This window comes from Daphnia pulex, chromosome 3 (genome assembly GCF_021134715.1).
Source record: "Daphnia pulex isolate KAP4 chromosome 3, ASM2113471v1".
Taxonomy (NCBI): Eukaryota; Metazoa; Arthropoda; class Branchiopoda; order Diplostraca; family Daphniidae; genus Daphnia; species Daphnia pulex.
This window is the reverse complement of record NC_060019.1, coordinates 11,128,815-11,145,502: the sequence shown is the minus strand read 5'-3', so window position 1 is coordinate 11,145,502 and position 16,688 is coordinate 11,128,815. Positions and strand designations below refer to the sequence as shown.

The 16,688-nt window shown below is 44.6% G+C and overlaps 1 protein-coding gene across 2 annotated transcripts; it reads right to left on the bottom strand.

Moving 5' to 3' along the window:
* Positions 1-71: 71 nt before the first annotated feature.
* On the bottom strand, positions 72-13,357 carry LOC124189654. Of its 2 annotated transcripts, none has more exons than XM_046582073.1 (6): positions 13,065-13,357; positions 8,292-8,973; positions 4,713-5,139; positions 2,268-2,588; positions 2,048-2,147; positions 72-562 (listed from the first exon to the last, which is right to left on the bottom strand). In XM_046582073.1, the coding sequence occupies exons 2-6, from the start codon at positions 8,826-8,828 to the stop codon at positions 409-411; spliced, it is 1,539 nt and encodes a 512-aa protein (XP_046438029.1). In that variant the 5' UTR covers positions 8,829-8,973; positions 13,065-13,357; the 3' UTR covers positions 72-408. The 2 variants fall into 2 exon arrangements, with proteins under 2 accessions (XP_046438029.1, XP_046438030.1); XM_046582074.1 differs by having other exon boundaries at positions 2,268-2,585.
* Positions 13,358-16,688: the final 3,331 nt, after the last annotated feature.

Sequence of the window (16,688 nt, the reverse complement as noted above, 5' to 3'; positions counted from 1 at the left end):
GTGCGTTCTCAAACCTGTTAAAGTTCGTGCGCATGAACAATAAAAATAAAAGTTCTTGTTTTACATGGAAATAATGGTTCAGCGTTTATTTCCATTCGTTACAAACAAAAAAATGGGGCGGAAAAAAAGGACTAAAAATTCTATGATTGATCAAAACAAGTTATATATATATAAAAGACGGGATGAGATGTGCACACACAAACGCGGGGGAATAAAGATTTCCAACATCCTAATGTTTATTTATGTACTGTATATATTATATATTATTTATATGCGAGTGTCTGTATCTGAGTAGAAGTGGAATAACACGCGAGGCGTTTTTCATTCGGCAGGCGATTATAAACGCTCGCGCGCAACGGGTTCAGTTCACGTATAAGTCTATAACTGCTGCGATGCCTGTCAGCATTCTCATTCGTCATCGCTTGAGGAGAACAAATATTCATCCGAGTCGAAATCGTCGCCGGAATCCTCGTCGGAATCCTCTTCGGACCAGTGCGACAAGAGTTCGCAGTGATCCTGCAGCGAGGAGCAGTTCTTGAAGCTCTTGCAGCAAACAGTGCACCTATAAAGGGAGAGGAGGCCAGGCGAAATTTGTTCCATAAACAAACACACAGCCAATAAAAAAAAAGAAAAAAGAAAAATATGCAAATGCAACTGACAGAATCCCATTCGTCAACTCAGTGCTACCGAGTTTAATAGGCGCTCAACCTATCTAGTAGCTCCGGCTGCGGAAAATGGCTTTTTCTCCGTATTATTATAGTAGCTACTACCAGACCGAGTCTTTGTGTCTATAAGAAGGTTTTTGGGACTACGCCAATAGTTCAGCATCAGGGGGCCTATCATTTGAGATGGCAAACGGAAATTGACATGAAGGAAAAGTCAAAAAATACAAAAAAGTGATCGGGGACTTGAGCGAAATTGGGTATACGCTGCTGCTGCTGCTGCACAACCGTCGTCGTCGAATCAAATTGGAAGAGAAAGGAAGTCCCAGAAGCCGGAAGACATTGTCAAAAGAAATTATTAAAGAACATTTTCCTTGTTTTTTTTTTATCTTTTTGGGAGGCGTACAACCTTTGATAGGAAGAAAAGACCCAACCCATTTCGAGCGATCTAAAACGACGATCAATCATCCATCTCCTAGCTCGGAGACAAGATATATATCAAATCGTTAGCTGTCAGTAATGAGCCATCTATCGGGCAGAGCCTGCGTCGAGTGTCTACTATCCCTTTAATTCGCCGGTTAATAATCAAAAAAATAATAAAAGAATAGAAAAGAAAAGAAAATGATGAAGTAGCAAAAGGGGCCTGACTCGTCCGAGTTGCGCCGATAACAGGAAGGAAGTATGTCAAGAAAGCAGTTAATTGGCCGTGTTGGATGTGTGTGTGTAAGTTGATGTCCCATCCCGCCCACGTCATTCGGAGCAGCACAGACGTAACACACACGTATAATATATAAGAAAGGAGAGAGAAACGGAAGAAGATGGGAGAGAAAGGCAAAAAGGGATGAAGAGGGAGGACTGTCAGAGAACAAACGGGAACAGACACATAACCCCGGCGAAAGACATTGATTAGAGAGGGAGAGAGATCGCAACCCAGCGTGACTGTAGACATATATAAGAATAGGGCCGCGGGATCCCGGCAGCAGCAAACGCCAAAATAAAAAAGAGAAAAGCGGATAGATAGATAGATTTGTTTTTTCTTGTGTTTTTCGGGTAGATATATATCTCCCCGGGAGTGAGAGGATCGAGGGGGACGCTGGTAATAGGAAAAGAGATAGGCCATTGATAGTTACTCTATGAGCAAAAAACCCAAAAAAAACGACAATTGGTTAGGAGCGAGATGGGACTCGGAGCTATGCGTTGCTGGGCGTTTCAACTCTAATGGAAGGGAAACTGTATATATATAGTTCCTTCTTGTTGGGGATTGTTCTGTTAGCTGCTGGTATCAACTTTCATCGTCTAGCCAGCAACGTCTGTTTGCTGTCGTCTAGACTTGTGATAGATAGTTGCTGGACATTTTCGACTGGGAAAGTAACTATTGGACGTACCCGAAATGATTGGCTCGCTCGCGGTGTCGCTGCAGGAGCCGATGATTTTGGAACACGGACTGGCAGACGACGCAAGTGAACAACTGGCCATCTGCGGCTCCTGGATTGAATTGAAAATCGGTTGATTGTTTATGTTGTTTGACGGATTTGAATGGAAACAATGGAATCCATATTGAATGCTGGTCAATAGGATCTAATTATAAATCATTTATATGGTCACCTGACTCGTGATCCCGACGGATGGTCTCCTTGTCGGCTGCTGCTGCATCCGTCGTGGCTCCTGAAGGAGTTCCGGTCTCTTTGGTGGCGACCGTGACCGTGGCTCTGCGGTTGTTTTCCTCCTCGGCCAAACTGGTTTCCTCCATGAGTTTCTGAACGATTTGGCGATGCCGGCGGCGGAACGGATGTTGAACGGCTTGCGGCTGGCGTCTCCTGCACGACGCCATCCACGTCGCATTGCCTCCGGCGTTGGGAGGAGCCGCAACGTTGGCCGCGCTATTGTTGCCGTAAAAGAACCGAGACCACCAAGACTTGTCGGCTGCTGGGAATCCATCCAGCGGATGGAGGACACATAAATCAAACAGAAATAAAATGGGAAAGGAGAAGATCAACATCTTTTTCAAGTTTAGCAATTCAATTCGAGCCAAAGAGGCGGAATCAACAACAACAACATGCACAGTCAGCCAGCCACTCATCCGCAGCAGTCGTTCGAAACAAAATGTACACAAAATGGTAATTTATAAGGAGCTGTTATATAAGGAGCTGGCATAGGGGTTATGTTCTTTTCCTCGATGGTATATTTTTCTATTTTCCAAAAAAATCAAAAGAGGGCGTGGCGTCTGTTTGTTAGTTACGTCTGTGTATATAAAAAAAAAAAACCCGGATGGCAATATACACACACACAGACACAGACAGACAGACACAGTGGCAATGCTCGTTATCATTCCGGCTGCACGCGCCAATTCAATTAACTTGTTGTTTATATGAAGGAGCCAAAGGAGCGCGAAGCAGATTCACCACCACCACCAGTGGGTGGAATAACTTCCCCCCACCCTCTTTCTTCCCTCCCAGCTGCTTCCTGGCGGATGAAAAAAAAAAGCGGAACAAACGTACGTATAAAGGACCACACACAGATTCATTTCCCCCCTCCCTTTTGCATCCGCCCGGAATAATTTTTGTTTCCCCCTCCTTAGACTCTCTCCAATCAATTTCCAAAAAGAAAAAAGCCACACACACAAAAACAGACAATCAACCGACGTCTTGTCATGGAAATGAAAGCAATGCCGTTGCTTCTATATATATGTATGATTGGCCCTGCGGCATTCTAGCGGAAAGAGATGGAAAATGCATAGAGAGAAATGACTCTCCGGGCCGGAGAGTCCGGGCGAATTGACTCTGAAGAGCCGAGCTGCTGACGTTATAAGTGGAAAGATATTAAAGGAGCTAGACGCGGAAGCCCGGCAGTTGCTGCTGCTGCTGCTGGCCCATTCCAGTCGACTAAGAATGAGCTACTTGGTGATGTACGCAGCGAAAGAGAATGTGATGCTGTGCGCTGTCTACATTATACTACGTACGCACACACACACACATATAAGAGGCTTAGAAAATATGAAACATTTTCTCTTTCGACTCGACTCGGTTTTTCGCTTCCGGCCGCGCGCGCGTGACCAGCTGCTGCGCGCAACTCTTGCCCGTCCTGCTTTATATTATTATAATGCGACGAAAGGCGACCCAAACATATTCCAATCGAGAATTCCATAAATATATGTGCCACCCATTCTACTATAGTCTCAAACTGCAGACAGCAGAGGCCCGGAATTGTCCACAACCCGCAGATATGATCCGCCGAGAACTGCGTTGCATTCTCTCCCGTATAAGTGTCACTATATAAGTTATATAAGAAGGGCAACTTTGTGTGGAAAAGCTTTTATAGAACGGCGCAATAATATAGTTTCATCCCTTTATTTCTTTCTTGCCGAAAAGGATCGCTTTTTCTTGATGATCTCCTCCTCGTCGTCGGTGGCTGTCTATTGCTCCTTATTATCCCTCGGTTGCAGGCTCCTTGGTTCATCTTCTGATGTCTATATCATGTGTCTCTCCCCCCATCCCCTTCCGTTTTATATATATAGCTAACAATATGTGATCCATAATATATCTATAGTCGCCCAGTAGATACACAGGAGCGTATGTGCTGTGTGTGTGCGGTCCCGCTCGCGCTCTTTTTATCGTTGGATGTTGACTCGGGCGAGTCTTTTGTCGCTGCCGCTCGCATTATTAAAGCGCTGCCGGGGCGGGCGCTCCTCCTATATATTCCGCAGCATCCGGATCCACTTAGATTCTATGAAAGAAGCGAAGCGGATCCCGATCGACTACACAAAAGGTCCTCATCGTTATTTTTCCCTTTTTTTCCATTTGTTCAATTGATCGACTGCCCTTTTTCTGGCATAGTTCTATATTGCCAATGATGGTGGGGATAATTGAAAGATGATGCGCTAATTATCTCTTTGCAGATTGGCTAATTAAGCGGATTAATTCCGCTTTACCTTTCTCGTGTTGTACATACACGATCGATCGCCCTGGGTATTATAAACTAACCCATCTAAAGTTGCTATATACTTGTTTGCCTGGTAGCCTATTATGACAATTTTAGGCCAGTTAAACTCACCGTGACTACTGGATGCGGATGCGTTGATACTAGTGGCGTCCGTTTGGTTATTGCGGAGGAGTCGAGGTGAATGACTGGTGCCGGATCCGGCGGCTGCTGCCATGGAGGCCGCATCGCTCATAATGTCGTAGATGCCGGCCGACGGGACCTGCTGCTGCTGTTGCAAATTGCCGGGAGATCCTGTTGTGCTGCTGCTGCTGACGGCGTCGTCATCGTTGGCGTCGTCATGGCTCCCGCCTCCTCCTGCCGGATGATGATGATGAGCGCCGGATATTTTAGTGTTGCCGCCTCCGCTCGAGTTTCGACGACTGCCGCCGCCGCGATTGTTGCTGCCGCTGCCACCTCCTCCTCCCGAGCATCTCCTGTTGCCTCCACCTCCGTCATCCGCATCAGATGGTGACAGCGATTTTCTGACGCACTCCGGCAACTGATGCCGCCGCGGACGAAAGAGAGAAAAATATTGAATCACAAAATCGATATTAGCATATTGTTGCGCGCTCACACACACACACACGGGCGGGAGCTCTTTCACACTGCACGCTATAGCAGTAGCGGCGGCTGGATGCGTGTTGTTGTTGTCGTCACAATCGGATCAGAAAGAAATAAATAAATTCCACTTCGCCCGATTATATTCTGTGTAACGAAATAATTGAAGTGAACGGATACGCGGGAAAAACAAGATTTCATCCCCACAATTTCTTGTTGTTGTTGTCGACCGATCCCATCTAACCACCCTCTTGACAAAATCCTCCTTAAAACATATTCACAAGAGGTTCGAGTCACGCATGATCGGATTTCCTTTTCAGTTCGCTTGTAATCGGACAAGAGGTGGATGAATCAAAGATCGTGGCTCAGCAGCAGTTCAGTATATGTTGTTATGATGGGCCCATATATTTTGACGAGTTAGACAAATAAGATGCTGGGCAAATCCAGGAGGAGAACCGGTCAATATGTTTTCCTATAGGAAGAGCGGAGACATATAACATTCTGGATAGAGAAAAATAAAAATCTCTCTCCCGGCTCCGGGCGCTGTTTGTTTCAGAATTTCGGCGCGTGCTGTTGTTTGTGTGAGGGATATTGGCGAGTCCGCGGGAGCGCACGGAAGGAGGAGGAGTCGCGAGGGTTTAGATTCCATCGGAGCGCGAGATGACTCGGCGATGCTGCTGTACCGTACCCGATGCTGGGCAGCCATCCAAAAAAATTGGAAGAAGAGCTAGACGGACCGATGTTATATGTATAGGAGAGTCGTCGTATCGGTCGGTCGAAAAACTTTGCTTCTTCTTGTCCCGCGCCCGGCACATATCCTCTCCGTGTTCTCTATATGTACCGAGCCATTGAATCCGATTGGACAGTCACGTACTACCGCGTTGTGCGCTCTGCTATGGCAACCGAATCCCAACCCACCTTATACCATATCCTCACTATTGCGTCTAGAAATAATATATAATCCTGATAAATAAAAAGACGTGTAAATAAATAACAATTTCGGCTCTGTGTGTGTGAGTGTAGGGATCCAATTCGGTGGAATCGAGCGGAGTGGCGGCAAGTTTGAATCTCTCTGCTGCATTACTTATTTCTCCGCTTTCTGTTTTAATAAAGTAGGTGTGTGTGCTGTGTGTGTGCCTTTTAAAAATGAGGAGCGTTGGTGCTGATGTTTTGCAGTTCAGCAACTCAGAGAAGGAATATCCTTCTTTAATGGCCGGGGCTTCTTGGTACTTAACTCACAGCTATACTACACAAAAAGGGTGTCGAGAAGGAGAGAGAGCTCCTTGTCTAGATCCGGCGCACACACACACACACTCTTAGGAGCATTAGCAGAACGCATTTCTAGCGCAGGATCAAGGAGAGTGGATGAGTTTTTTTGTTTCGTTTTAGATTATTTTTTTGTTTTTCTCAAAATGGTGGACCTCTTTTTTAAAAGTCTCTACAGGATGTGCATTACACCTTTTTATTTTATCTCCATCGATGGCCGAAAAAGCCTCCATTTCCCAACAACAACAACAAAGTTGTATTTCTTTATATTCTCTTTTTGGGGAGGGAGTGTTATACTTCCTCCACGGCCAGCATGTGATTCTGTTTCCAACTTTTCTGGTTCCGGACTTTGGGCTCTGGCTGGCTGGGCGGATCGATGCTGCTACTGCTGCTGCTGTCCTATATACACAGATGGATGTGTGTGCAACATTCTGCAAATCAGGACGGGAGATAATGGGGATTGCCTTTCGCCGCGTCTATATACATTATTACATCCAGCGGACTGCAGGATATAGATGAGAGACATATCCGTGTTGTATGGGATGGATATTCCGTCCGACACACTTCTTTGTGCGTGGATTCTGTTTTTTAATAGGACAACTGATGAGGCCTATAATAGCTGACGTCTTATTTTCTTCAGCTTATTTCTTTTGTTGTTGTTGTTGTTGGCGAGTTTCTTTCTCTATCCGACAGAAGAATGTTGCCCTTTTTCGGAGCTGCTTTTCTTTCGGTGATAACTGGCAGGCCCAGCTAGCTAGCCCGGTTACTGCTGCCAGGCAGCAGAGACACGGACACTACAAGGACACACTAACAACTCTATAACAGCCTGCTGCTGGTCGTCGTCGTCCCCCAAAAAAGCTCTTGTCAATATAAGAAAAGGTCCACTCGTGCCGATTGAAACGTTGACGTCCTTTTTTTCTTATATCTTCTTTTTTTAATGGATCAACCCATTACGAGTCACTCACAAGAAAAAAAAAAGAGGCCAGCTAGTAGCATATAGGTAGTAGTCAATGTAGTGAAACAGAAACGTCGTCATGGAGCCGCCCAAAAAAGAAAGAAAATCACGAAGGATAAAAAAAAACAAATATGGGAGGCGGCCAAGCGGATCTAGACACACACACACACACAGCGTGATCGATCTACGATGATGTGGGGTCGTCGGTAGAGAGCTGAGAGGCTAACTTCTGGTTTGCTGCAGTCGATTGAACCATTTTCTTATATATAGACAAGACGGGCGGGATCCTTTTTTTTTTTGTATTATTTTCCCGATCGAGGTCTTTGGAGACGAACTCACGCAGTCGTCACTCCAACCCAAAAGAAGGTGGAAACTCTTTCCTCAATTATTCAATCAAATATCACGCTCCTGTATCCCGACCAAAAAATAAAAAAGAAGCGCCTAAATCTTCATCTTCTTCTTATAATTTATAGCGTCGATGTTGGATTGTTCTTTCACGAAAAGCCTTTATTTTTCCAAAGAAGGATCGGATGAAGAGTCGAAAAGAGGATGATGATGATGATGAAGAGAGAAAAGAAGGGGATTTTCCATCTTCTTTTCTTTCTTTTCCGGCTCTTCTGCGCTGTCGACACGCTGAAATTGGGCGACAAAGATGATTAGGAGCTCTGCTCGCAAAAGGCCAGCGCTATATCTATCGATGTGTGTGTGTGTGTGTCTATATACCAGGGCGGCCATCAGGATCTCGAGTAAATATAGACGCCAGACAGTCGTGAGTCTGAGCTCTTTGCCGTAATAATAATATCCGGATGACAAATGAAATTACACGGTGGAAAGGGGAGGGGAGGGGGGGGGGGATAAAGGACAGCACATACCTTGTGGAGTGGGACGACGTCGACGGGCATGAGCTGGGCAGTGCCGCACATCTGCAGCTGCTGGTAGATTTGCAAGCAGGTCTGATTGAGCGCGTACCACGCGTCGTCGATCTGCACTAATTGCAATTTGGGGTAGACGTAACTCTGCTGGCGCTGCTTGTGCTGCAGCTGCAGTTGCACTTGGATCTGATGAACGGATCGGCTACTGCTGCTGCTGCTTCCGCTTCCGCCGCTGCTACTCCCAGATGATGAGGCCCGGCTCGGCTGTTGTTGTTGTTGTTGTTGTTGGGCTGGCGGTGGTATTGGTTCAGCGACAACAGCAGGAGCCGACGATGGATTGCTGATTGTTGGTGTAGTAGTCGATTGTTGATCCGGCTGCTGCTTATTATTGGCCGTCTCCAATTGCTGGTGATGGTAATGGTGATTGTGCGGATGATGGCAAGGCCTACGCCCGGCTCCGCTCGGGGCCAAGTCGTCCGGCGACGATCCTGATGATTCCCACGACGACGGAGACGTGGCCAAAGCCGTTGCTAACATGACGACAATGACCGGTTATTCCTATGTGATGATGAGCGGGGGCCTTTTCAAACAGACACACTCCGGCGGCGTCCGGCACAGCGGAAGCTGGAAGCCCCCCTTTCACCTTCAGCTGTTGATATAAACCCACGGCGATTGTCCGCTCCTAACCAAACAAAAGACAACAGAGATGATGTAGTACTAGAGAAATAAAAATATATTTCAACCATATAATATCCAACATATCCTCTGCTGCTGCGGGTGAGTAAATAGCCGGAGGCAAACTGGCTTTGATGTCTTGGGTACACACATCGAAGGAGAGATATGACAAGGCACACAACACTTTGATGTGTACAGAGAGTCGGTCGCCTATAGCTCTTTCTTATTTTATTTCGCCCAGATGATATTCATATTATATAGCTAGATGTTTACTCTTTCTTTTTGTGTGTGTGTATCGGCTAGATGTATTCTCTGTGCCTTTGCATACATTACATCTCTAACTCCTGTCTGCCTGTGTGTATACGCATAAAACTCTCTACACATCTCGCATCAGCATCTCCCCACAGACAGACAGACAGCAGCCCTTTGCTGGATATAGTGTGTGTGTCTATACATTTCAATTGAAAAAAAGCTCGGCGCTTCGCTGTGTGCTGTGTAATAGACTCGACATCAGGAGGGGGAAAAGCTTGTCAATTCCCAGATGCCGGGAATATATAAGAAGAAGAGAATTGCGTCTACTACTACTACTCTTGTTTGGGTGGGGGGCAATTTCACGAGCACAACCGCTCTTGTCGTGAGAGATTCTCTCTCTTCTATTATTGCCTTTGGCGGGTTAAACGAGGAAGTGTGTGTGTATATCGTTTGAAATTGAAGTTATAGACTTCCGGATAAAAAATACAAATAAAAGAAATTGAAATCTCTTTTTAGTTTTTTCTTCCTTTTTCTTCCGGCTGCTATAGATGTAGTACCGTAATATTACGGCTGTAATTTGGTTGTAGTCAAATAATTCTTTCTCCGCTTTGGGAGAGAGAGACAAAGACATTTTCGGAATTGTTTGCCTAAATTCTACTTTGTATGAAACGTCGGGAGAGACGCTCGGTTGTTGTTGTTGTGTACCATATTTATGGTAACTGCATAAGACATGGAAGAGAAACAAAAAGGAAACGGCCAGCTCCGAAAAAATGGGCGTTGGCGACGTTGAGGCAAAGTGGGGTGGAACAATGTTGCAAGGTGCCCGGCAGCATCATCATCATCAGGGTATAGAGGAAAAGGAATAAATATCTAATAAAATATAGATATCTCTCTCTCAAAAGAATAATCTAAGAAAACGAGAGAGAAACAAGAGCGCAGCTCTCACGGCTAGAAATAAAAAGAGAAGAAGAAGAAGAAGAAAAAGAAAAGCTGATGGGCTACGCTCACTCCCGCGGGATTGCAGCTTCGGTTATCAGTGCCGGGACATGCGACAGGGGCGCCACTGCCTTTTAGATTCGTTTTCTACTCCAACAGCTCGGCGCCTTGTTCTCCCCTTCAATCGAGAAAACAACAAAACAAAACAAAATAAAAAGGCGGAGCGACGAGTGCAACAAGAAGAAACAAAATAAGTCGGTCGGGAGAAAAGGAAAAGAATCCTCGGGCGCTTTCATCCTTCCATCAACGTCAACCTCTCTCAGCTATTCTCTCACTCACTTTGCTTACAGCCATACAACAGCAGCAGCAACCGAGTATATAGATATAGTACGTCTATATCCCCCACTAACTCTTTCCTTTTTTTTATTTCTTTTTTTCTCTCACTATTTACACGATTCCGGTCGCACCTACTCCAATCTAAACGCTTGTCGTTTTTATTTTTTTTTATTTCCCGAAACTATTCAACGCTCATTCAACCGACAAATCAGCCATAAAACGAACATGGTAAATTCGTTCCGCTCTCGCCAAAATTTATTCCTTATTTCAAATTTTTTAAAAATTGCCGCGGTAAAATTTAAATAAAAAAGGCGCGAATTTTTCAAATTGGCGCGTCGTGATTTTTTTCGAATGAGATTTTCAACGCGCATAACTCTGCATATTTCTATCTCAATATATACTAGTTGGAGCAGGACTGTGTATAGCAGAGGCGGCGACAGACTTGTATAAATTGAAAAGCCCGCGCGAGCGGCGACATGTCGACTGCATTTCGCCTTCCCCCTCCCTCCAGCTCTTCCCTCTTCAATGATATTCTATTACACGTAATATTTCCGAGAGAGAAATTGACTTCAAAGTTGCTTAATAATACCGTACATTCGCCCTTTTGAAACGAGATATGAAAGGGCGACGACTCTTGGCTCTCTCCGAAAGTCACTTTTGGACGTTGCTGTTAGCTGCTGGCCCTGCCCAGGCATTGGGGGGCAACAACTTTGTTGGGACTTTCTCTCTCACTTGCGCTCTTTGCTGTTGCTGCCCTTTTTTGCATGCCAAATGAGTGCGCGCTATAGCTCAGACACTTGGCTTTTGTGATGCTGGCAAAGAGTGTACACACACAGCAGTACACAGCAAACGTGTACGTCTGCTGTTGTATAGTTTAGAGATAGTCGACATTTGAAAAGGGCGCCACACAGCTAAGAGAAGAGAAGTGCAAACTTTTTACTCTGTCGAAGGAGATTTCAAGTATGTCCTGATGTGTGTGTGTGTGTCTGGTGCAGCACAACTTGAATTCACTATGGCGGGTTTGAATCAGGGGGAGACACACCCATCCACCCACACGACGAGATATTCTAAAATGAAGTGTGCTGTGTGCTGCTGCTGTGCCGGGTCGAAAATATGTATCAAGTTGTTGTGTTGCCTAGGCGATCGAAATGCTGGTCGTGCTGGGGAACTTATAAATAGTTTTATAGACGCGGAAGCAATAAGAAGATAGAAGAAGATAGAAGCCCAGCTGAGCAATCGAGAGAAAGAGATGAACACCCCCATCCACCCGCGAATGAAACGAACACAAAAGTATTTATCATCATCATCACTCCTCTCGGACGATGATGATGATGACGGGCTATACACGGATGATTGGTTTCCTCCCCACCCTTCTCTCTCATCCCCACCCCTCGGCATCATTACGAAACACACGAACACATCAACACACAGTTGATATCTATCTATCTATCCATCTATCCGCTCTCTATCAATATAATGCGCAATGAGTAGAGGAGAGAAAAGATGGAAATCAAAATCAAAGTGAGGGACGCAGGCGAGCAGCGGCGGCGGCTCTTTTTTGTTTGATTTCCTAAGTGAAGATTTAGCTCGAGCCAAAAGAGCTGGGAAAGGGGGGGGGGGCCGACAAAAGCGACTTAAAGGATTTAGATCCGCCCACACCCATTTGATCTGTCTATATACTATTATAATATATTCTAGCTGCTTTTCTCTCTCTCTTCTCCATTTGAAATTATATAGGCTACCTTTTTGTAGAGTTGTCTGCTGTCTTTGACAGCTTTGATTTTTTCCCTCTGTCAATTTATATATGAAATCAAAGAAAAAAATTGGAAATGATTTAGCTTCTTTTATTTGGGGGGATGTTGCACAATGCGCCGGCTCGGGGTTTTGGTGGAGGGGGAAATGTGACATCACGACGGGGTTTTTTTTCCCTCTTCCTAGCTCTTTTAGCTCGCTGATGTGTATACACACTCAGGGGAGGACGACACAAAAGGAAGACACACACACACAAACAGCTCAGCTCTGTGTATAGTCGTATATGTGCGTATAGACTTTGGCTGGCTGGATGGCTGCTGGCTGCTCTGCCACTGTGTAATAGGTTGTTGTGTGTGTCATCCGTCTTTGTCGACCGATTTTCCACCTACCCGAGCTCTTCCTTCTTCTTTTCACTCATCTTCCTTATACGTACTACTATTATATCTACTGCATACCTCCCAGTCAGCGGGAAAATGGTCGGAGGCAGCACAGTATACACACGTGTCGACGAATAACTTTGACTTATTCCCATTCCGAAAATGCTGCTGTTCGACGACCCCCGCGCGCGAGTCTTTTGTTCGTTGCCAAAGTTTTGACAGTTGGAAAACGTCAAACGCGTGTCGTTGTGTACATTCGTATTTATCGCCTGACAGAGTCAGCAGCACGACACACACAGATGAGCAGCAACGAACCCAAAGTTCTCCCTCCATCAAATCTATTCTAAACTCAAACAAGCGATGCTAACCGTATATAAAATAGGCCTACAGCAACAAATCGAATCTATCTTAACAAAACTGTCGCAGCAGAATAGACAGAACTTACCGGTTGATTGATATTGCCGCGGATGACAATTGAAGAGATTGAGTTGTACGTAAATGTGTGGAAGAGACAGGAGAGTAGTAGTAATGGAGATGCTGCGGTGCCGACGGCTGCTGACCGATTGACAAGTCGCTCTGCTAGCAGAGCATTCTCATCTCGTCGTCCCCCGCCATATTACAAAAGAGACGACGACGACACACTATATGCTGGACTGCTGCTACTGCGATTGGGCCGGCTCTCCCAACTCCCGCAGCATCCTCCACACTCGCTCTGCTGCTCGGCTACACGCTTCTCTCGCCTTATAATATCCATCCATCCATCCCAGCAGCGGGGCGCGGCGCGGCCGGATCGCAACACAAGATGCCGACCGCTCGACGGCGGTGGCGCAGGCGCGTTCCGTCAACATCCCCCCACCCTCCTTTCTCCATCCTCCCGAATAAAATGTGTTTTGTGTGTTTATATGTGCTGTATATATTTTTCTTATCAATTGAATCGAACGGAAATAAATAAAATTTCGTGCGTTATGATGGGTTATTCTTTTTTTATTTTTTTGAAGGATTATATTATAACATATAACAAATATTTGATGACCGCGTATAAAAGTGTTGACACACATGTTCCGACACTGTCCGTGTTGATTTAGAAAAGATGTTCAAGTCAATTTCAGCTGCCGACGTCGCCGGGCTGTCCGATATTCGCATTTGATTTGGCAGCAGCATCAGTAGGTACTTATATAGCCAAAGAAAATAAATTTCGGTTGACGACCGTCTTCTATGTATACAGTACGTACTATAAAGCGGCTGGGACGTGAAAAAATAAAAATAAAATAAATTTGAGGTAATAACATCATCAGGTCGACGTCGTGTAGAGAGACGAAAGGTGCTGCTGGGTGTAAAGCGAATCAACGCGGAAACGGACGTCTCGTCTGCTGTACGTGGATATATAAGGAAAAGAAGTGGCCGTATTTAGTTGCGTCCGGCCCTTTTTTCTATTTTATTTTTGTTTCTTTCTCGGCGTCCGGCCCAAGTGCCTCGTGTGCCTCTTGGACATGTCGGACAAAGTTATTGGCCCGACCTACTTAAGGTCGCCCCGTTTAATAGTCGCATCAACCATCTTTTATAGACTCGCAGAAGATCGAGTAAAAGTGTATATAGTTATAGACATACTCTGTCTACACATATATATACCCACTCAAATTCAAATGCAATCAACATTGATGGCTGATATTGGTCGTTAAATCTGATTTAACATATAATACCCTTGGATTCAATAGATTCGAATTGCGGACTATACTATACTAAAGTGCATTTATGTATATAATGTTCGATTGCAAATCAAGTCGGGTATACCTATAATATTAGGATATATAACTGGTCTGACATTTTACAGCCGCCAGCGCTTGATGGCCTTTTCGTGTTTTGTTCTGTATATATATTTGTTTCTGCGCACATCTATTCATCATCTCATTCGCCTCGACATCTTCATCATCATCATCTGCTTGCGCGTCTAAATATGAAGCTACTCTCGAAATAGATGATGTAGTCCAGTGTACATTCCTTGTGATCTTTCGCCGATTTTCAATGGAATTCTCCCTGCGCATTATTATTCCGGCGAAAATGTTGCCATCAGCGCAAAATGGCGTATAGCTTAGAACCCGGTTTTTCACCGCATTACATTTTCTGCAGCTCTGATTTCGCTCGGCTATGGATATTATATGATGCTGGCTCTGATTGGCCGTGCGTACATTTTCTATTCTATTGGCAGGGGTTGTTGCTGCGTACACACAGCACAGCAGGCCGGGCGGAATATTAACGACTATTACGTATGTATATTTGATGATTCGCCCGCACAAGGATTGCCATCAAGGGGTCTCATTCTCTCCTATGCTACATATAATGTATAAATATATATCTATACTCTGTGTCCTATAGTATATGCCTTTTGCACAAGTCACAGCAGCAGCAGCAGCAGAGGTAGAAAATCCAATCGGATTCCTATAATCAAGCGCTGGCTCTCTCTGGCACAGCAGCATATCTCTTTGTCAACGATCAAAAGACAACTGCAAGTCGCATATTATATCCAGTTCCTATACATACAGTGCATGGCTATACGTTGTACGACAACGGTGAATAATATAGTATACAGTATGTATAGGACTCTCCCCATATCATTTGCATTTCCTGCTAAATAATATTCCCCCCTTGATCTATACTTCTCTCTCTTCGGCCATATCTATATGTATTGCTACACAGTATATATTTTAATAATCCTTAGATATACTATTAGTATATGTATTCGGCTCTCTGTGCTGCGTGCAATGGCTGTATTGGTATCTGTATAAACGGCACAAAGATAAACTTAAATTTATTATTGATGGATATCGTTCTAGACGCAGTGCTGCGCCGGTGGCGCAATAGATGTACAAGTCTCTGGCCGAGATGTGTATAAAACATTCGCAACTTGTTTCCTTTCCGTATCGTTTTTATTTTATTTTTCGCACAGTGATACTGATGGTGCGTGTTTATATATTTGTGTGTGTGTACTGTACCAGAGAGAGAGAGAGCTTTTATATAGATCATTCGCCGTGGGCCAATGTACTAATAGAAATAGAGGAGGAAATGTTGGAACGATGGATCGATCACGACCGGAGGAGCTCTTGCTCTGCTCTCTCTTCGTTTTAGAACATTGTTTCTTATATATTCTTCCCTATATCTCGTTAATGCTATAACTGTTGCGACAGGGAAACAACTTCTTTTGAAAAAGGTGAAAAAGTTTTCCGCTAAGGATTTTGGCTCTGATGCAGGCGTGATTGAGATTCAGTTATAGACGCCATGTATATAGCTCTCTCTTATATAAGTATATACGAGCTATATACAAGTTATCCAGCAGCTTCCCCCTCCACCCGAAAAGGGAAAGATTTCGTGAAGAAAAATCAGCGACAGAAAATCAAAACTTTATGACAAAGCACTCGGGCTTCAATTCTCCTTTCGCTTTAATCGTTCTATATAGGCTAGATATGCGGAATAATATTTGTTATTTTTTTATTTTTTTTCACAAAACAGATTATTATTTCTGGCCTTTATTTATACGAGGGTTAACTGATTTATTGACGATGAATGTATCCCATAGTCGATTGAATCTTTCAAAAGGAGAACTTTGACTTTTAAATAGTCCGCCATCTTTCCGACAAGCGCTCTATTTAGTATATACTGTGCCGAATCAGATCTAAATGGATCCGCTAAAATGGCGCTGTGGCGCAAAGTTGATTGAATCTGTCTCATATATTTTTCCAAAAAAAAGGGGCTTTTTGAACTCTCTGATAATACGCGGAAATGAGTGACGACAGTGGGGCGATACTTTGGCCGTGAAAAAGATGCGTGAGCAAATATGCCGGCTGCATTAGATCGGGGTTGCATGTATGCTCTGCCCGTGTGTATTAGTGCACACGGGAGCAGCAGGTCTCTTGATAGCGAACTATGGTGCAGCAATCTTTCGCTTTGATGATCAAGCCACTTTGGCGGAAAGAAGAATGGACCGTATATATCCAGAAGAAGAAGAGGATGCATCCATTGCCTCTTATATATACGTCTCTCCTTCAAGACACACACAGCAGCCGAGCCGGGGACC